Source organism: Syngnathus floridae, chromosome 5 (genome assembly GCF_059516105.1).
Source record: "Syngnathus floridae isolate MCC-2025c chromosome 5, RoL_Sflo_1.0, whole genome shotgun sequence".
In the NCBI taxonomy this organism is placed as follows: Eukaryota; Metazoa; Chordata; class Actinopteri; order Syngnathiformes; family Syngnathidae; genus Syngnathus; species Syngnathus floridae.
In genome coordinates, this window is record NC_142417.1 from 6,576,056 (window position 1) to 6,597,812 (window position 21,757).

Consider the following 21,757-nt stretch of genomic DNA (forward strand, 5'->3'; position numbering starts at 1 on the left):
ACTTTGTTTTGGTTAAGTTTGGAATGTAAAGACAAAGTAGAGCTGTGGAGCCTCTTGATCATCTCATCGCAAGGATCAGCAGCAGCTAACAGTACACTGAGGTGCACTTTCACTGGAGGGAAGGTGTCGTAAAACTTCTTCGGGTGCCTACGAAAGCACTCTGGGTAGATACTTAATGACAAAATGGACCAAGAGGAAGTCATTACTACACACGTGGGGGACATGAGGGGAATTGTTCGGATTCTTATGTTCACTCTGGCATGGTAAAAGCATATGCTGGAATTGGACCAATATAACGGTGTCACGTTCATTTATTGTCCTCGATTGGGAACAATTTTTCTACTTCTGTGTGACCAGTCCATGAGGGATAGGAGCCGAGCCCTGCCATGAATAGCAAGGAGGCTAGTTATTGATGCACGCCATAATATTTGTTTTAATTGCCTATATTATTACAAAAATTGTTATCTCAAACTGGTTTCATCTCATCTATACTCATGTTACATTATCTTTGAAAATAAATGGCTTGCAGATTTTATTTAGAAAAAAATGTCCATGCATGGCAACAATGGCTTTCTTGTATTTTGTCCTTTAATAACTTAGACTAAATTTAGTTCTTAGCTGAACGTTACACACAAAGATTATGTTCAAGGATGTAATAAAGTGAACACTAACAGATGCGATGCACCCATGTTTCTCAGTTTGAAAATTAAATATCTTGTTTTTGTAGTATATTCAGTTGCTTTGTGAAACTGGTATGAGGTGCAAAAATAAAAGTTGTGACCGCAGCACTACACTGTGCATGTATGTGGCGCATGGACACAAATGAAATTTTTATTTTGAAATGGGGGAGTGTCTTCTCATCCTCATTGCACTTTGTCACTTGATTTGAAAAAGAGGGAACAAGCTGACTCATCACATTGATGGAATCGACAAGACATTGAAAACAGTCTCTTTTTCCCAAGAGATGGGAGACCTTCTCACTGGTACGCCCTGGATTTTTCAGGAACAGATGGTTGCCAAAAAGGGACATGTGACCATTGTGTGGCGGCACTAATGGAAGCCACGGTCTGCCGACCTGTTGTCTGAGCCAACTGTTATTGTAGCCTGAGGCCCTGAGACAGGACTGTTGATTTTATAGATACCAAATATGACCCACTCTCACTCTTTACCTGACTTCTACTCTTGTGCATTCATCGTCCAAAACCGGCTCAAACCGGTGTAAAACGGTTCAATTTGATTAAAACTGGCTCAAACCGGCTTGAGACGGTTCAAATCGGTGCAATCCGGCTCAATCCAGAAAAATCTGTGAGAAAACCAGGAAGCAAATAAAACCAGTAAGTGACAAAAAAATATAAAAAATAACCCTACCCACTAACCCCAAATATTTTATATTAATCATGTACCAGTGTATTGTGGCTATTATAGTCACATATTTTGGTTCTTCCTTGACAAAGCAAGACACCAATGCACAAAACAGCAACCAATTTGTGTATACAACGGTTTCTTATGGCAGAAAATCTTTAATTGTCCCCCTCTCATACACACGAGCAGCATTTGTTTGCACTTGTGTGTTCTAATTGGCTGTATTATACGCCGCCGCTATTGCCTGAAAAAATAACACCCCCCCCCACACACACACATTGCTGCCATATTAAAAATACACCTAACTTGTCATTTGCAGCTTGTTCCCAATTGATTTTGCGTTATGATTTGGACGTGCTAAATCTGTCAGTAGCCCAGAGTTTGTTTATATATGGGAAAAGAATCATCTGTCACTGTCCCAACTTAATATGCCCTGTGGCTCGGTGGCACTGGCTCTGGAGCTGACAGCCTGTAATGGCTCGGAATTGCATGAAGCCCCTAGATGAGGTTGACAGCAGCGTTGTGATGGAAATGTGGATGTAGGAAATAATGCAACTAGGAAAAAAGTGTCAAGTTTGTCTGAAATTGGAAAGCAATGAATGATTTTTCTTCCTCGATTTGAAAGGAAATCATTCAATTTTCTTTTTTTATTGAAAGTGATTTCCAGCATGTAATTAGAAGGACTGCCTCAAAATCGATGGAAACCATCTTCATATGTGTCCTGCTGTAATTAGTGATGTGCATCTCCAGTTCTTTTAACTGTTTCTTTAGAATCAGTTCACTCAAAAGATTCGTTCAAACGAGTTGTTCAACGATACGTCCCCCCCTCACTTTCACTTAAGCTTTTTAAAGCAATTTTAAAGATTCAGTTCACTCAAAAACTGGAATGCACATCACTAGTACAAAGCAGTACAGACGGCTAAGGAGCGCTAGGCCGAAATAGCCGACTGGTTAGTGACACGGGCTCTCGATCAGTATGACCCAGGTTCGATCCCAGGTGTGAGCATAGACCCAGACGTGGTTTTAGAATTGGAACCTCACAAATACAAGTATTTATGTGTAAATACATAAGATGGCCCCGCCCCTAAGTCGGCCGAGGGAAAACCAATGGATCACGCCCACTACCTAGGGGGTGGGCTGAAATCCAATAGCGGAGGACACTCCATTAGGTACACCGCCATGTACCTAATGACAGGCCACTTCATTAGGGAAAAATCATGGTCAAAGCTTAAATGAAAGTGAAAAGTGCCACACCCGCCCTCACCCCCACTTTCTGATTGGCTGTTTGATCTGTGACGTCCCTTGCAAACTGCACCTTGCAAACTGCACCTTTGACCATGATATTTCCCTAATAAAGTGGCCTGTTATTAGGTACACTTGAAAATGGCGGTGTACCTAATGGAGTGTCCGTGTGATTACCTCGTTAAGCGCACCTGCGGGAAAAGTTTTAGCTCCTGCAGAACATGAAATGACCAAAAACTTTTCCCGCAGGTGCGCTTAACGAGGGAATCACACGGACACTCCATTAGGTACACCTCCATTTTCAAGTGTACCTAATAATAGGCCACTTTATTAGGGAAATATCATGGTCAAAGGTCATAGGTGTCAAGCTCTAGTCCTCGGGGCCGCATTCCAACATGTTTTCCAAAATTCCCTCGTTAAGTGCACCTGCGTGAAAAGTTTTAGCCACTTTCACGTTCAAAAGGAGCTAAAACTTTTCACGCAGGTGTGTTTAACGAGGGTAACTTGGAAAACATATTGGAACGCGGCCCCTCGAGGACTGGCGGTCGACACCCCTGGTTTGAGTGAAAGTTGCCACACCCGCCCTCACCCCCACTTTCTGATTGGCTGTTTGATCTGTGACGTCATTTAGACACTCTATTAGGTACACCACCATTTTCAGGTGTACCTAATAACAGGCCACTTAGTTCTCTCTTAAATGCTTTACAAAACAATTTCTATGTAGTGCAAATTGAATCTAAATCTCTATTGCCCTCCTGTGTTTGCTACTGCAAATCACATATAGGGACCCTTATGGACACAACTGTGTGCGTGGGCTCCCTCTAGAGATTTGAAGAGTTACTGCACAAGTTACTGCATGTAACTTTCAAGTTTCTGTAAATTTGTACTGAATCTTTAAGTATTTTAAATATTTTTTACAGTTGTCATTAATCCTACTGCAACACATTTCAAGTAATTAATTACTTAATTGAGTGAATGTGAAGCAGGGATGAGGCGCTGCAAAGAAAAAAAATTGTTGTGGATACAATGCCCTGTGATTCTTAAAAGATTCGTAATAATAACTTCAAAGCTTGTAACCCTCTTAATTGATACGCTCGATAGTCCTCTGAAGACGTCACTGTATTGCATGCAGAGAAATTAAGGTAAATAACAAAAACACTGCATAATATTTAGTTACCATTTTTAGTGGTGGTTTGTCTCCCCCTAGTGGAGGTTTAAGTGAGAAATAATCCACTCAACCCTTTATTTTCATTAAAAAAAAGGTTTTATTGATAATGTAAAATGATCTACATCATCCTCATGTACCGAACTGTACGTCCAATGGGCCAGAAATATAACAACAATCGTCCACAAGGTGGCGCCATGCCAGCCAATTGCAGGGCACACAAAGACTAACAAGCATTCATTCAAAGACACTGGAGGCCCACAGCAGGAATCGAACCCAGCACCTTTGCACTGTCGGACGGACGTGCTTACCAGTGCTTCACCAACTAAAAACAGGCGAATTTACTAAGAGGGCAGGATAAATAACTGGATGTACAAGTACATGCGTGTGCGTGTGTGTCTGTGTGTAAAGAAAATTCTCTGTTGTATCAAACAGTATATTGCGCTTAGAAGTTGTAAAGTTATGATAGACATTTACCTTTAATGGAAGACTAAATAAAAAAAGAAAACAAAAATGGGTCTACAGCAGTATTTTTGTTCATTTCTTTTAATTAAACATTTTTTGCATTTTGTTTAATGCCTAAACATGCAGTGGCTCCCTTTGAAAGTTATAAAAAATGACATAACAGGAGGGTTAAAAAATTAATAATAATAAAAGTGGAGGTGTTTTGCCCATGGATGTGTTTTGTCTTTTACATTAAACAATGGACTACAGGCTCAACTTCATTGACCTCAAAACCATGGCAACATATTGCCATTTATTCCATGTAGAACAAAACGAAACAAAACAAATCCCCAAAATAGGCAGCCTTGCTAGTATTTTGTTTGTTTGAAAATGGCAGTAGTAGAGTAGTGGAGGACAGAACAGGGAAATTTTGTTTTTTGATAGTTGTTGTTGATACCTCAACTGGTTACCAAGCAACAGAGGCCAAAGAAGCGTCTCTTCCTTTGTTGGATTAGCGGGTAGGGAGACAGGTTCAGCAAACTGCTGTCATCTGGAAGCCACAAGAACATAGAGAAAGTATTGCAAACTGGTTTTTATTTCATATTCTTTCCATTGCCTGTCTGTCAAAATATGTCTTTATGTTTCAATGGCACAAACAAAGTCGTGGACCTTTTCACTGTGGTGAAAAAATATAGTTGAAAATATAGCTGAAACTTTTCAGTAGTTCAACCCACAGTCCTAACACACCTTGGTTCTTTAGTGGTAAAGGCATCGTCTCCCTGAGTTTAGTGAGAAGGTTCTTCATTTCTCTCATGTCCCTGCAACAAATAAAGATGATATAGATCTTGTCACTTTTTTGTTGCATATAAAGTGTGTGTATTTGGGCTGAATGTGATATTTTGGCAGATACATTTTTCTACAACAAATCCCTTCTGAACATAAATTGAAAAATAGTTGCATACATTTCATACTGAACTATTTGCTTATCACTATTTTCCATGACTTCTGATATCAAAGTGAATTTGTTGATAAAACTAGATGAGTAGCAATGAAATGTATTTCTATCATTATACACACAATTGAACAATACAGCATCTTTATTGTGGACCTACTTTTCAATGTTTTCTATGTCCGTCGCCACCAGCCATGCGGATGGAGGGCCATCGGTGGGCGAGGAGGAAGTGTCCTCAAGGATGGGGACGTCTGAGCTTTCGTCGGCTTTTCTGTCCACTGATGGAAGGCTACAGGGATCTTTGCCTGGTGCCGCAGAGAAAGAGTTGAAGAAACATGTACTTCTAATCTGGGATCAGGGTTAGGGCCGGGGTGTTATGGCTAGGGTTAGGGCTGGGGGGTTAGGGGAACACGTTTAAGGGTTATAATGTCAGGGGTTAGCGTTTCAAACTAGGGTTTGGGTGTTTACCTTTTCTGTGGAGCTGCAGAGAGCCCAGCAAGCAGAATGACTTGAGCATCTCAGTGATGTACATCTCCAAGCAGCACTGGAGCTGGATGAAGAGCCGACAGATCTCTGGGTGAATCTCGCCATCCTCTGGCCTAAAGCACATCAAGAAATTAGGGTTAGGGTTAGGGTTGTTGGGTCTAAATAGTGCCCTCTAAGTGTACATTCAAGCAAAGACGTATCTGTTTATGTGAAAATGTGTCTGTGAGCATTTTTTATTCACATGGTGTCTTTACATGTGCTATAATTCTTGATCCTTGTGGGAAAAATATAATGTGTAAAAAAAAAAACTGCATTATGATCACTTCAGCCAAATAAATTTGACAAATAAGCAACAGAATTGCTATTTCATTTTGCTTGATGATATTGTTTATCTTACAATTTGCTTAGCTTCCCGAGGACCAGTAATGAAATGTGCTGACATAAAAAGCCTATCAAGTAAGATTTATTTACCCGCTGGTCGCTCATCACCAGTTTTTATGAGACTCTGTAGCAGCATCACATATGCTTCAATCTACAGCAGATGATAACTGTGTGTGTACTAAATCACCCACTGGTGAGTGAAAGTACTGAAATAAACATTAAATAGAAAATTGCACAAATAGTTTAAAAAATATTCTCTCTCTTCAATTACATTTTTCTATATTTTTGTTCTACTTTTTGTTAACTTGTGTTGGACCTTTTTGCGGAAACACTTTTTTTAGTGGAGGATATATATGATCACACTGACCCTGCAATCAATGTGAGACTGTGATGTGCGGCCCTGGCTATCTCGCAGCCTTTGGTTCGAGTCCTCAGCATGTCGGCCCTCAAGTTGGGACAGTCGACGGTGATCTCGCCGATGGAAATGACCAGCTCTCGGTACAGCGCCACCAATGTGTTGAACTCTTGCACGATCTGTGTTGCAACCAGAAAGTAAACACCACTTCATGTAAAGTATGTTCATTTGCACATGCATGATCAAATGCAAGAGCTGTATTTACAAGTCTGCCTTTAAAAAGACAACGATGCTCCAACTTGCAGGACCACACCAATATATTCTAGCTGGCATCTACATTTGTCCATGATTACAAAGCTCAAGTGGATGATGGCACTATTAAAGCAGCGCCACTCTGTGGCGAAATCGGCACATTACACTTGAACATGCTACACAATTGTTTTGTACGAATGCATGAAAAAAGTATTCCAGTTAAATAAAATGTTATTCCTTTTCTCCAACTCTTGTATTGGCTCTTTATCAGACAACGCAGGCGTGCATGGGCCTGTGACTCCATGTCCCGTTACATTGCACTGAATAGTGCCAGTATCAAAAGAATACACTGGAATCCAAATAAAATAATAGAAATTGCAAAATACAATTACATGATAAATAAACAGAACAAATGTGCATGTGCATTTTAAAAAAAAGAAATGGTAATATTAAATTAAATACTAAAATAATTTAACAGGCAAAAACATTAATCATAAAATATAAATTTGAAAAAGCGAAAACGATCATACAACACAGCCAGTGCAAAAAAAAAAACAGTAATATACATAATGATCATAATAATTATTAATTAATTTTAGAAAACAAACTAGGATAAAAAACAACATTCAAAGTGAACAGGCAGGTTGCAAAATAGCAGCCTAAAATAAGTCAACATGATCCTTGATCAAAATAGCACAGAGGTTGCTTTAATGACTCCATTGATTATCGATCGTGCTATTGACTTTGCACCACCTCAGAGTACCCCCCCCCCCCCCCTCCCTCCCAGTCAAATAAAAGCTGCTCGACTTCCGTGCCGGCTCTGCAGAGTGTTCATTGCACGCAGCCTTAAATGACGTTCACTTGACATGCTCCATGTGTCAGTACATCAATCATCATCATCATCATCAGCATCATCAGAGCACTCATTCATGCAGTTTTAGAGAAGACACCCCCCCCCAAAGGAAAAAAAAAAAACGCTGCAGCACAGCACCCCACAGCTGTGAATGCACATTATAGTGCAGTACGTCATACATGCAGCAATTTGTCGTCATATGTGTCACGCGCATGAGCGTGCAGGAGACACAAAGAGGAGAGCAGCGGTGCACGGGATGGACGCGCGTACGTCCGCCACTTACCATCCTGCAGTCGACCACGGCGCGCAGGGCTCTGCGGCTGCTCTCGGTGCTCTCCCGCCGCTGGGGGTCTCGGTAGAGGGGCTTGCCAATCTGGAAGATGGACCCGGCCGGTCTGGGGCGGTTTTTGCGCCCGTTCGATGCAGAACTCATGCATACACACCCACTAATAAAACAGTCCTGATACGGAACGATCGCTCCCGTGTGCTGCGGCCCCACCCCCCCTCACCACCGCCACCTCTCTCCTCCTCCTCTTCAACTCTTCACCGTCCTCTCTCTTTTCTCCTGACCCAAACCTGCCTTACCCCAGCCCTCACGCCACCTCCCTAGAGTGGAGCCAGATGTGCTCTCAGATAAGAACGGACGATGAGGATAAGGAGGCAAAAGACGCGCTCCTCTTCTCCGCATCAAGTCACCTCCACTTCCGCGGCATGCAGCTCACAAGCGGGCTCCTTGCTTCATCTCCTCCTCACGCATCACCCAGCACAACCCGTCCATGATTTGCACCGAGCACCACTGGCAGAGGCGGCCGGCCGATAAGCATCTGCTGCCTCTTCGCAGCATTGAAGGCTGCAAACGTCACCGTCTCACAAATTTTATTTATTTAAATTTTGGGTTGCACTTTGGCGTGCAGATCTGCACATTCATTCACAAATCTCTCTCCCCCCTCCTCCTCCCCCTCCCTTTCGGTGGTTCCTCCTCTTGTAACCTTGGAGGAGCATTTTGTAGCAGACTGCTGGGGAAGGACAGAGAAACACATCCCCACCCCGATAGGTGAAAAGCCGTGATATAAGGCGTGAAAGTTTAAAAAATAATCTTATAATAGTAATCCCCACCCACTGGTGTATTGTGAGATATTATCTGCAAAAAAATCCAATCTCATATAGTTAGTCTTTGGTCTATAATATCTATGCTGATATTTATTGACATACAGGACAATTATAGTCTCGACTTCCATTGGAAGGTAGAAGGTAGCCTTCATTCAAGTCGTTGCCAGAATAAATTATGACTTCCTGCCACAATATCAGCTTTGTGCATGATTAAACCAGCCCAAAATTTGCATTGGATAAGTCATTTTGTGAGTTAATCGAGACAATCAACTTCATCATTATTTCTGTAGTCATAGTTTTTTGGGTGTTGTTTTGTGTGCGCTAAGATTTTTCCACTGTAAAAAGGTGCCTTTATTCAAACCACCACAATCACCACAAGTGCAGCTATCAATAAACAGCCGAGTGCAAATGTCCCTTCTATTTCAATGCTTCTGATCTACCCCCCGCAATTCCGGGACAGAACATGTTGTTTATCATGTGCACACTGAGAAAATTGAACGCCCAAATGTGCCTCCTACACAATATGCCCTTTCAATCGTTTATTAATGGCCGATAACAAGCTGACACTGCTCCACTCAACATCCCACCTGCTTGTTTCCACAGTGCAGCAAACGGCTTAATCTCATATACCTGTCATCATGATCATCATCATCAGACTGTCAAAAAGAGGGGAAAAAGAGATAACAGAGGATGCAAACTATGAAGAAGCCAACAATCCAGTTGACAGAGTAAATGTAGATGATGACCATATCCATGTCAAAGTGCCACCCGCGGCCGTCGTCGTCAAAATCCAACGCGCTCAGACGGAAGCCGCTGCCCGCACGGGGCAACTGACGTCGCACCATGGGGCTGGAAGGCCTGAAACCTGGAAGGCGGAAGACAAAATGTATTGATTCGGTTTTTTTGATTACTTGGCTCACTTTTGCAGGGACTTGTGGTCAGGGTAGGCAAGTGAGGCTGTGTCGCCCCCTGCTGTCCCTTCCTCTGCATGTATTTGAAAGGGGGGGGACAAAAACATGTATTCGCATTTATTCCATCCATCCATTTTCAATATTTTTACTAAGTTCAATTCAAAATTAGATGAAATGTAAATCAAATAGCAAAAGCAAATATTTTATGTAACCAGCTAGTGCCCATAGATTCATTTAAAACTCATCTTGTCAGTGTTTGGTTATAACTGTACCCTGGAGTTGGCCATCTCTTTCCCAAAGTCAGCCGTGATAGACTTCAGCGTACCTCCAAATATTCTGAAGAGTTTTCTGCAGCTCGGCAGAGGCCATTTTGCACAAGTCGCTTTCTGGAAGTTTTGTTTCCGACATGCGTATTCCTTTGGGAAGAACGTCCTTACCATTTGATTCAACTCTGTGGAGAAAAAAAAACACAAAAAAATCTAAATATTGTATAAGATGAATATGATTCATTCAGTATACAAGCAAAAGCATGACGCACGACGAGACTCTGTGTGTGCGTGACCTTGCCTCGGCTAATCAACACAAGAACTAAATCATCATCATCATCATCTAAGCACCAAAGAGCTCTCATCTGTGTGGTTGAGTTTTCCTTGTGACCGCATCCTCTCTCTTTTTATGGATGTGTTGGCCCAAAGGGGGAAAAATGTGCATCGTCCCATGTCATTATTTATTTACAGTTTAGTGAGTGCTGACTGACCACAACATTAGTTACGTCGAATGAGCTCCAACAAAGGGCCCAACGTGGCCTCACCCTTCTGGAAGAAGACGTGCGTGATGATGGTTCTGCAGAGAGGGCAGGGCGTACTGGCAGGACAGTTCTTGGCCAACGTCCTCAGGCAAGGTTCACAAAAGATGTGCTTGCATGGCTGACACATGTACGGGCTGAAGTAGACGTCCAGGCACACGGCGCATATGTATCCCTCCTTGCTCACATCTTCTTCATCTTCATCGCTGCTGCTGGTAATGCTACCTGTGGAACCCTGTTAAGCGGAGGAAAGAGCGAGAGCACTCGTTAGACTAAGTTGAGGACACATCTTGGTCCTCCTGGTCAAATTATTTTCAAGCTTAGGGGTGCCTAGTTCATGAACGTCTTTTTTTAAATAAGTCCATTGAACCCCAATTCTAAAGCAGTGTATGATTTATTTATTTATTTATTTAATTATTTATTTGGGGCATAACATTTTTGTCCCTGTGTGTACATGAACACTTCCAGTGCATTTTTCTTTTTTTTTTAATCCAAAATGAAAATTCTAATATTTTTTTTCAAATAGTTTATTGTATGGTTCCAATTTCATCTGTTTATAAAGGAATTTATAATCTATCTTCAAAGTTGAGGCTGGTGTCAATTGCATTTGTTCTTTTGCAATTAGGTGTAGATAGACGCTTTTTTTTTTTTTTTTTTTTAACCTGAGATTAAACACTCCACCGGTGAGGCTTTTAAACATTTATTATCACTATGAAATATCCTTCCTCCTCCTGGGAGTTTTAACACGGGCATCTTCTTTAAGTGTGTGGAGGTTATGTGTGATGTACTCTGAGTTTTGTCTCTGTTATTTGACACCCACGTGCACAAGATAATATGTGTGACTGAAAAGTGCCATGTCAGGTGAGATTTTCACAGAGCGAGACTGTCTCTCGCTAATGTTTTCTCACATCTGGGATTGCATTAAAATGCGGGGCAAACAGAAGGAGCGTTAGGTGGAACACAAGAATTCTGCTTATGGCATATTGTTAACCTGCTTTGCATCTGTTTCTGCAGCACCACCCCCACTGTACCACTTATATCCCCTTGGGTCAACCCTCCCAAGAGCTTGTACACACACATACACACGCACACAATTGACAACAACATCATCCGGGAGGCTGCGCCAGGCCACTTTGTGGCAACATCTGTCCCTCGAGTCCCCCGTCTTCACCTTGAAATAGTGCCACGTAAACACAAGTGACACATGTTGACTCCTCACACATGAGTGGAGCAAAGGGTTGCTTCCAGAGTAATTACCGCTTCAAATCCTCGGGGTGTATTTGTGAAAAAGAAGTATGACACAAGTATTGGTAGAGTTTGTCCATTCGAACATCCATTTTCTGTAATGCTTATTGTGTTTAGGGTCACAGGGAGCTTTTGACTACATAAGCCGACTGCATGCGAAAATGGAGGTCACAGGTCACATCAAAATAGACAACATTTCACACTCACGTTCACACAGTCACTGAGAAGGAGCAGAACGAGTCCTGCCTGCACCAAAGTCAGGTGGGTGAACCACTACAGTGTCAGTGATTTCAGACAACTAATTTTGGGAGGTTTTTTTTTTTTTTTTTAACTGTGTTTTGATCTTGATTACTATCTGTCCAAAACTACACATTGGGGGATGATTTTATAATTCTTTTCCTTTTTTATGGATTTTTTGGGGGGTGTATAAATGTGACTGTGAGTAATTCATTCATTTCACACATGATGGCCCTTAATTGCAATTCTACTTTGTTACTATTTTTCCTGTTTCTGGCTAGCCTGCTATTTCTCAAGTCAAATGAAAATCAGCATGTTTTTTTCTTTTTGTATGAAAAACCAAGTTATTTAATTAAAAAAAAAAAAGACTCGAGTGAGCCTTGATAATATGTTTCCGGAGAAAACGACATTGTTGATGTCTCATTTACACTTGAAGAGAGAAAGCTTCAACTCAAATGAGCAACTCAAGCAACAAAAAGGCAATGAAATAAGGAGCTTGTGGGGATGGATTCATTCAACAGCTGGCATTGCAGATTGTTTGTGACAGGAGAGTGCGCCGAAAAGGAGCTTTACGTAATTGTGCGCATGTCCATAATTATTTGGCAAAACCACCAAAATGTTTCATATGGCTTTGAATCAAAGGACAAGGACAAACCAAACCTCGGACAGCGCGGGTTCGATTGCCACTGTGACACCCCAACACTGTCATTAAGTTTTGACACTGAAAATAGAGCTCCCTCTCCAACTTGCTGAAACTCTGCCAATTTAATAGAAACCATAAAAACAATATGAAGGTTGGTGGCGCCCGAGAGGGTAAAACTATGAGAAGTTGAAACTGAAAAAAATAAAAGCACTGTCACAAAATAGATAGCAATTAAGAAGAAATCTGTAGAATGACATTGGAGTCACTGGTGGAGCTTGGATTATTTCCTTGGAGGGACCATGAGGAGGCAAGGATGAAAAAAATCTAAACCAAAAAAATCTTCAGAATAATAAAATCTGATTTATATGTTTACTTTGAGGCGTTGGGTGAAAAGGTGGAAAGAAATTCCAGAAAAATTGGAAAGTAAATGTAAATGTCTTGACAAAGTGCAGGCTTAACATTCAAGTTTAACTAAGACATCTTCCATCTTAGATTGATCAATGAATTGTTGCAAAACACTGTAGCGCGTGTAGATGTAAGATTCAATTCAGTGGAAGATGCAAAGCACAACTTGTTCCTTTGTCTGTTTTTGTGCTTGAAGAGCCCACTGCAGCCGAGCCTCATCATGCAGCTAATTCACACACAAGCCCATTTCAGGATGAGCTCACAATGCCTATTGAGATGCGATGTGAGCATGACGACGGCTGCCGACAACCACAATTTCCCTAATCATGACTATTCTGCCAAACATCATTTTGGAAATAAATAAAAGCCTGGTTGCAGATGACACATTGCATTCTTAAATGCCAACTCTCACTTAAGTGTAAAAAGAAGTTAACCACTAACTGAGTTGCCTCCAAACAAAGGGCCTGCTGTCGGGTGAATACAAATAAAAGATCTCGATGAACAGCGTGGATCACCTGCAGCTGACTTTGCCTCCATCGCTCCTTTCTCTTCTGCCTCCTCCTTGCACACTTGATTCTCTTCCTCTCCTTCTTGCTCATCCTCTCTGGCACCGTGATCCGAGATGGGCTCGTCACGTCCATCACACCTCCGCCCTCTTCCTCCTCGTCCAAGTGGGTCTCTCCCTCAGCGTTGGTCAAAGTCTGTGACAAGCCGCCAGGTGTCCTCACATCCACCCAGCATGGGTCTCTGGGAGGACGGCTGGGTGGCCTCACTGAGGTGGTCCCGGATGATGAAGCTCTCTGAGGGCGAGAGGGGACGGGTGATCTGTTTCGAACGGAGGTGAGAGATGGGGGTGAACACCTCCCCGCTGCTTGTGGATGCTGAAGAGCGGTTTTATTCATGATGGCACTGGCGCTAGCCACTGCGTTCGACCCAACTGCAGATTCCACTTGATCTGAACCAGAGCTGGACAGACTCTCTGTGCTTCCTCCCTCTTCTGATCCATTGCCAACATTTTCAATACTGACACACTTCCTGAGTCTCCCTCTTTTCTCCCAACTTCTTGCGTGTCTTCTTTCATCTCCATCCCGTCTTATCTCGCTGTGGACTTTCCTTCCTGGAAGCACCGGTCGCAGAAGTTGCTCCCCACGGATGCTGCTCTCGTTCCCACCGCTGACCCCCACATGGGAGCTCATGGCTGCACCTTTAAGCCCCATCCACACTCTGCCTCTTCATCCTTACATTTCACTCGCTTCTTTTTCCTCTGGATAATTTTAAGCGCACAGGGATGGTTCCAGTGTGCAGGTGGTGAACCCTGGAGCCGACCTTTGCTCGTGCAACTCTTAACAGACTGCGAGTGAGCCCACTGGGACGTTCTGTGGAACAAAAAGATCCACAGCCCTACCCAGTGCCCTCTTGTTACAATAGATCACAATAGGATGAGGCCTGCTCATGGCCCCTTTTTGTAGAGTGCAGAGCGGCCACGGCTTGTTCAACATTAGATGATAAATAAAACAACAACACACAGTCGACATATTGTCAGCAATTTCCAACAGGTACCTCTCTATACCCTTCAATCAATCAAGATAAAACCAATAGAAAGAAAAAAACATTTAACATGTTTACATAAACAATCATAATTCCAACCATCCATCGATATTTTTCATGGCATTTTTCACCAGCAGGTTTGCAGATTGCAGACTATCCATTTCCACTCAATTGGTCAATTTTTCTACATCTGTTCATCCGTCCTTCTATCTGACGTCATTCAGTTTGGAGCGTATACTTTTCATGACATATTTATCTGCTGGTGCTACTGTGCAAAATATGTGTCGTGGACTAATAGCTCTTTAAAGATTGAGAACCACAGCGCCACAACTGGATGCAATACTGGCTGTGTGCAGCAGATAGCAGCAGCTGCCGCCCATTCTCCCCTATAGACGAGTTGAGAAATTGCTCGTACTCTTTCACGAAATTCCTATTTAGAACTTTTTTTAACACCAAAACATCGCGTCACATTCAAACATTGACCGTTACATGTGGATGTTTAACCAGGAATGGTTGTTTTCAGTTTATACAACCTCATATCAGTGTTGATTGAAATAGGCTTTCCTTCGTGAGTGAAAGTTGAAAAGAGTGGAGAGCAGCTTTTCCAGCGGAGTGAGGTGCGAGGTTGAAGAGAAAAAGAGAAAAATGGGGGAGCAGGCGGTGGAGGAGCCCCTCTTTAAAGGGGGCGAGACCTCCTGGATCTGACGTGTGGAGGGGCTGATGCTATAAAATCATTCACGTGGTCACCAAGCTCAGATGACTCTCGGCACCAGTGAGCGCGCACGTCTGTCACCCCTCACGGGACACACGCACACTCTCACAAGCACACACAAAACAGATTCAAACGCACACACGCGCACACACATGTAAACAGCACGCGCGCGCACCCAAGCGTGCGTCATGCGTCCTGAGAGTAACTTGCCAGCTCGGCTGGAACGCGCCAGGACGCACGGGATGAGCACCGGTACCGTGACCAGCAGCGGCTGAGGGACAGCCAGCCTCGCAACCTCGACACCTTCCCGGGCTGGCTGCATGCCCTCCCCGCGCTTCGCCGGGAAAGTATGGATTACCTTCCCACCAGAGGCAACGACAGCAACGCCACCGTCGGGTACCCGCCCGGGGTGGAGGTGGTGGCGGACTGGCTGGGCTCCGACGACAGCCACAACAACAACAACAACAACAACAACACCGGCGGTTCCTACTCCTTTCCGTTCGTGCAACTGGGCTACCAGATCGTCACCTCCCTTCTGCTGGGCGCGCTCATCCTGTGCTCCATCTTCGGTAACGCGTGCGTGGTGGCTGCTATCGCCCTGGAAAGGTCCCTCCAAAACGTGGCCAACTACTTGATCGGATCCCTGGCTGTGACGGACCTCATGGTGTCGGTGCTGGTGCTGCCCATGGCGGCCCTATACCAGGTGTTGAACAAGTGGACCCTGGGCCAGGGGATCTGTGACTTGTTCATCTCTCTGGACGTGTTGTGCTGCACCTCATCCATCCTGCACCTGTGTGCCATCGCTCTGGACCGCTACTGGGCCATCACGGACCCTATAGACTATGTCAACAAGCGCACCCCGAGAAGAGCCGCGCTCCTCATCAGTGTCACCTGGCTGGTGGGCTTCTCCGTATCCATCCCGCCCATGTTGGGCTGGAGGAGCGCCGAGGACCGAGCCGACCCGGACGCTTGCATCATCAGCCAGGACCCGGGCTACACCATCTACTCCACCTTCGGGGCGTTCTACATCCCTCTCATCCTCATGCTGGTCCTTTATGGGCGGATCTTCAAGGCGGCTCGCTTCCGGATCCGAAAGACGGTGAAGAAGACAGAGAAGGTCAAAGGTGAGCGCTGCTTGACATTATCCCCCGCGGTGCTCCACAAGAAGAGCAACGGGGAGGCCGGCAGCGGTAGGCCGTGCATCAACGGCGCCGTGCAGTTTGGCGACGAGGCCGAATCCCTGGAGGTGATGGAGGTGAGCAGTTCCAAAAGCCACCTGGCCCTGCCCAACACCCCGCAGTCATCCTCGCACGAGAACCTCAGCGAGAGGAACTGCGGTGCCAAACGCAAATTGGCGCTGGCCCGAGAGCGCAAGACGGTGAAGACGCTGGGCATCATCATGGGCACGTTCATCTTCTGCTGGCTGCCGTTCTTCATCGTGGCCCTAGTGCTGCCCTTCTGCGGAGAGAGCTGCTACATGCCCGAATGGCTTGGCGCCGTCATCAATTGGCTGGGCTACTCCAACTCCCTGCTCAACCCAATCATCTACGCCTACTTCAACAAGGACTTCCAAAGTGCTTTCAAAAAGATTGTCAAGTGCAAATTCCACAGGCCGTGAACGCAACGCTCCATCAGATTGCACCTACTGCACTGTCCACAGGCATCCAAATGCAAGAGCTGTATCAGAATCAGAGCCTTATCTCAGTTGTTGGTATTAACCATGTTTAATACTGTGTTTGTAGTAAGCATTGCATCACATTGTGTGCGTTAAAAAGAATACAGATTACCAGCCAGATGCTTAGCTTAGCTTCAACCTTTAGCATCGAAGTTGACACCAAACTGTATTATTATTCTTTGACCTTCCAGAGCTTCCTCTGCAGGTTTAAAGTTGAACAAAAAGAACTGACACTGACTTGCATTCATTTAATAATTTGTTATTAGTTATGTATCATTACCTATTGATGTTATGTATTTATTATTCATCTTTATATTATTTGTATTCATATGCAATTAATTCTGCCAGGGGTGTATTATTCAAACACCAATGCTAGTATTTATTTATTTATTTATTTATCTATTTATTTATTTATTTATTTATTTATTTATTTATTTATTTATTTATAATTTTGAATTTAATTGTAATTTATTTTAGGGTTCAGTTTTTAACTTTAACTTACTTTACTTAACTCTACAGTAATTTTATTTATTTTATGTAATAATTATTTTCTCTGACTTAAAAAAACCTTGAATTTATTTATTTTAATTACAATTTGTATGATAAATTTATTTGTTAAATATTCATATTTGATAGGTTTTAATAAAGAAAATTAACAATTGTTCAATACCATTTGTAAAGGCAAATGTTTTGGGAGATACAGCTCTTGAATTTGTGCAGGTGTACCGAACAAAGTGTGCCATGAGCACACATGGTCAACCACGTGTTGGGGACTTACGCAAAGGAAAAGAGGACATGTTTACTGACAGTATAAAAGGCAAAAAGAAAAAAAACTTATAAGATAAATCATCCAAATGCATAGACTTGAATTCAGGTTCTGTCTCTGTGTGTCACAAGGCCTGTGGTGAAAACAAGGACTCTTCATACGTGCGTTTATCTCGTGTTGTGCTCACTGTGTTTGTTGGCTGTCTGCAATGGCGCCCCAGTGTTGCCAAGTGCTCTCCATCCACGCATTTCTGTCATGCAGGTCGACATCACGAGCTTTGTAGCACTGAAACAATAAAACGCAATCCAAGTCATTCCTTATTAAGATAACTTGAGTCCATTTTTGTAGCGTGTTGGGGGAAACAAGGAGAGCAATGAGGCAGGCTGGTTATTAACTTATTTCTGCTCATAAATCTTCATATGCATCACATGGCATTTATCTTGTGTAATGTAGCTTGAGGAGGGAGGGGCGCAAAGCAACTTATCATACTGATGATGAGGACGAAGATGAGGATGATGATGTTATCTGCAGCGTATCTAAGGCCAGTCTGCAAATAGACACAAACAGAACATAGACTTTCCCGTATCTATTTGCAACAACAAGAAAGTGACAATAGGCAGAATGAATGGCAGCAGAGAGTGTGTTGTAGTCCCTATAATAGACATAGAAGACACCACATTAGGTACACCACTGTACATTTGTAATGATAATAATAACAAACACTTAAAACATTAATACTGGAGCCTTTTAAAAAGTTCAGGAACTGTATTGCACACAGGTATTGCAGCAGCAACAACATAACAGCTAAATAACAAAGAAAGGTAATGTTACAAAGTGGAACTTCATGGACTATAATTCTAAAAGCATATCACCAAAGAAAGGTAATGATCATTAAACATTTTCAAAATAAAGTTTTAAGCGATTTACATCCTTTGAAAAATAATCTAAAATCAAAAAGTGCTGCAAATATCAACGTCATCATCATATTGAGAGATGTTTGTAATATTTTGGCTGCATTGTTCAGCAAAATATTAAAGGCAGTTCTCAGTATGTCTAAATGAGGAATTTTTTTTTAAAATGTGCAGCATATATTATAAAACTCTTCTTTTAAGCCTAAATCAGGCACAGACGTACCAAATGTAGTTCAGGGTTTCATCTGTCCATCCATTTTCCATATCACTGACCCTCAGTAGGGGAGCAGGTGTGTTCTGGAACCTATATCCCAGATGACCTTCTTGCCAACTATTCGCAGGAAACATATGGACACAGAAAGCAATTTAACATGCATGTTTGGGGAATTTGGGAGTAAACGGCAGTATAAGAGACCATCCAAACTCTACGCACAAATCTGAACCGCCAACATCAGAACTGCGAGGCGTATGCGTAAACCAATTATCACCGTGCCACCAAGTATAGCACTACGATAATAATGATAAATGAGAATATGCAGGAAAGCCCCGCTGGCGTAACTCTGCTCTCTCACGCCCAACCCGGCCACAAATCCACTTAGAGCGGATGAGCAGAAACACGAGTTTCAGAAGGAAGCCCCTGTCGAGATGTACACAGGCCACAGGGGGCGGTCGGCTGATTACTCAGCTCATCGTCATGGCAACAAATCAAAGCCAAAGCATCAAGAGTCAGCGACAGATGGAGGGAGGGAGAACCGGGCGGGGACAGAGAGGAAAGCCAGACGGCATCACAATGTCGAGACGACACCTGTGGCATACAAACAATGATGAAAGGTGGCAGAGATGATGCGCAACATCACACTCAGTCAATATATTATGTACACATATACACTTGAAAAGACCAAAGATCTTTGAAGGGACCCCAAATCCATTTCACTGGCAACAAGACCAGGACAAAGTGTTTATTGTGGTTGGAGAAGTGCACTGCATCATACGGATAGCCTTTAAATATCATTACCTGATTAAATTATGGCTAAATAATTAGATCCAAACTCTTTTGCTAGTTTAAGATTGTACAAATTATATACTTCTGTAATCATATGTATTGTCCAATGGTTGGCGCTCATGGGCAAAAAGCTAACTAGATCAATACTATCAGAAGGACTAACCTAATTCAAAACCTATTTGTTCCATGAAATTGTATTAATTTATTCCCAGAAGTGTAGTCTGCTACATTCTCTTCATTACCAAGCATTTATTGGCTGCATTGACTCCAAAACTTGCCTGTGTATCTTTTTTGTCAGATTTCAGCTTCCATTCAGATAATTTGTTCAGGGCCTTCATAATCAATCACTGAGACGATACTCGCAATGGGACATTTTTTAAGATTTCAAATTTGATTTTGTCCTCACAGGACTAAATCACTGGCCCATTTCATAAAACATATATTATTGAGGTTGTACATTAATGGTGTAGAATTTCACTGTATTGAGAGATTGGTCTACAGCTTACGACTTTTGACATATCCAGATAAAACAAAAAGAAACTCGCATTTAATATCTGACACATTTAAAAACTCTTCTTCACCTTCATCTACATTCACTGGGGGGTGGCAGTGACATCAGCACATCCAAAAGTGCTCATGGGGGAAATTTATTTGAAATTACTGACCCGCAACTGAAATGACGGCAGCCTAGGAGAGCGCTTGATCGTGCATGGACTTTCGGGTATATTTTTCATTTGCCGGACAAAAGAGAATACCATCCAGATCACTACCATGTGGCTCTCAGAGAGATGAAATGAGGGCTTATCATTATCATTATTATATTGTACGGATGAGCTACTGTAATCTTGTACTTGCAGGTTTTGTGATGTAGGACTGCAGTAATCCCACCCACTGTGGGATTATTGTTACAAAATAGGTAGGTGGTCGCATGGTGCTGACGCATGAAGCCCCTTGTTCACCCAAAGAGGTCCCACATGCAGAGATTACAGATTTCACTTGCTTTGTACTTCCCTTCAGCCTAAAAGAAAGTTTCAGGACAAGTTTACGAGTCATAAAAAATATATTAATAGTAATAATTAATGGTATTAGGACAACAAACAGAATGATTTTGACAATTCATTCTGAGATTCAAGTGGGCCAATTTGGGTTTCCATACGTTCACTCACACGGCAAAAAGCAGGCAGTGCGTCACGGCTGTAAAATTCATCTTTTCTCATGTTGAGCGCATTAAATAATGTCAGAGAGCGATGGTGCATGTACAGTACAAGCGTGCACTCACTTGCATCGACCTGGACGAGCTATCTTTGTAACAGGATGACGTGTGGAGCCAAGTTATCACTGAAAAACAGCCTCAAGCAACGGAATGAAAGACTGACTTTAGAATTTTTTTTTTCCCCTACACGGCAGGTAAACGAGCGAGCTCCATGGAGCTGCTGGTTGCCGAACTATGTCAGGGTTTCTACTTTCTGGATTTGAAATTATTCGACTAAACATATTATAGGTGGTAAATGCACGATAAAGTAAAAAAAAAAGAAAAAAAGTCACTTGGGTCTTTCATCAGCTCAGGCAGCTTTCCCCTTTTCTGGTCCACGGATGAGAGACAAAGGCATTTTGGTGAGGAAATGTCGCTTGGCCTATTGCATCATCACCATTGCTCATCATCATGCACCTTACATTGCCAAGCTTTTGATTTACTACCTTAAAATGAAATCAGTTGTCATGCGCTGCCAGCTCTTGCGGTGCACTTTTGTGTCCTGCAAACAGGTTCATTTTATATGACAGTTTTTGGCTTCAGGGCCATGTATAAAATTATTATTTTTATGTTTCATTTCCTTCCCCTTTCCCCACAAAGCTAAAATCCACTAATCAGTGCTTTTAGCGTTTATAAGCCAGCTGCCATTACTGCATGCATAACATCCTTGTTTTTATACATATGCGTGCGTATCCTCTGAGTCACCTTTGCCTTCAATTATGTCGGCAATAAGATGCTGAGGCTGGCACGGTAACGCAGTGACGTCACTGCAATTTCAATAAAAATCACATTGTACCGCTCATCAAGTTCTTTTAGCTGCAGAATTTTAGATTGAATACAGAGCAATGATTTAGTTCCTCCACTATCTTTGCAGTGTTGTTTTCGAGTAACTTCCTTCGTGTGCGCGCATGCGTGTGCGTGTTGCCGACTCGATACTGACTGATGCTCGTGGGCTTCAGCAGCGATCCCCGTGGCAAAGACTCTCAGTCTCTGTCACAGAACGTTTGCAGCGGCACATTTCTACAGCCTGAGAGTGGGCTGA

At 42.8% G+C, this 21,757-nt stretch overlaps 3 protein-coding genes across 3 annotated transcripts; 1 reads left to right on the forward strand and 2 right to left on the reverse strand.

Annotated features, from left to right (window-relative positions):
* Positions 1 to 4,494: 4,494 nt before the first annotated feature.
* rgs7bpa (regulator of G protein signaling 7 binding protein a) lies at positions 4,495 to 7,997 on the reverse strand. Its single transcript, XM_088376419.1, has 6 exons — positions 7,776 to 7,997; positions 6,400 to 6,566; positions 5,634 to 5,764; positions 5,326 to 5,470; positions 4,961 to 5,031; positions 4,495 to 4,763 (listed from the first exon to the last, which is right to left on the reverse strand). Exons 1-6 carry the CDS (start codon positions 7,923 to 7,925, stop codon positions 4,672 to 4,674), a joined length of 756 nt encoding a protein of 251 aa, XP_088232545.1. The 5' UTR covers positions 7,926 to 7,997; the 3' UTR covers positions 4,495 to 4,671.
* Positions 7,998 to 9,126: 1,129 nt separating this feature from the next.
* Positions 9,127 to 14,229, reverse strand: rnf180a (ring finger protein 180a). The gene is made up of 4 exons (XM_088376979.1): positions 13,364 to 14,229; positions 10,325 to 10,553; positions 9,839 to 9,964; positions 9,127 to 9,467 (listed from the first exon to the last, which is right to left on the reverse strand). The coding sequence occupies exons 1-4, from the start codon at positions 14,063 to 14,065 to the stop codon at positions 9,262 to 9,264; spliced, it is 1,263 nt and encodes a 420-aa protein (XP_088233105.1). The 5' UTR covers positions 14,066 to 14,229; the 3' UTR covers positions 9,127 to 9,261.
* Positions 14,230 to 15,134: 905 nt separating this feature from the next.
* htr1aa (5-hydroxytryptamine (serotonin) receptor 1A a) lies at positions 15,135 to 17,869 on the forward strand. The gene has a single exon (XM_088376978.1). It carries the CDS (start codon positions 15,458 to 15,460, stop codon positions 16,724 to 16,726), a length of 1,269 nt encoding a protein of 422 aa, XP_088233104.1. The 5' UTR covers positions 15,135 to 15,457; the 3' UTR covers positions 16,727 to 17,869.
* The last annotated feature ends 3,888 nt before the right edge of the window (positions 17,870 to 21,757 follow it).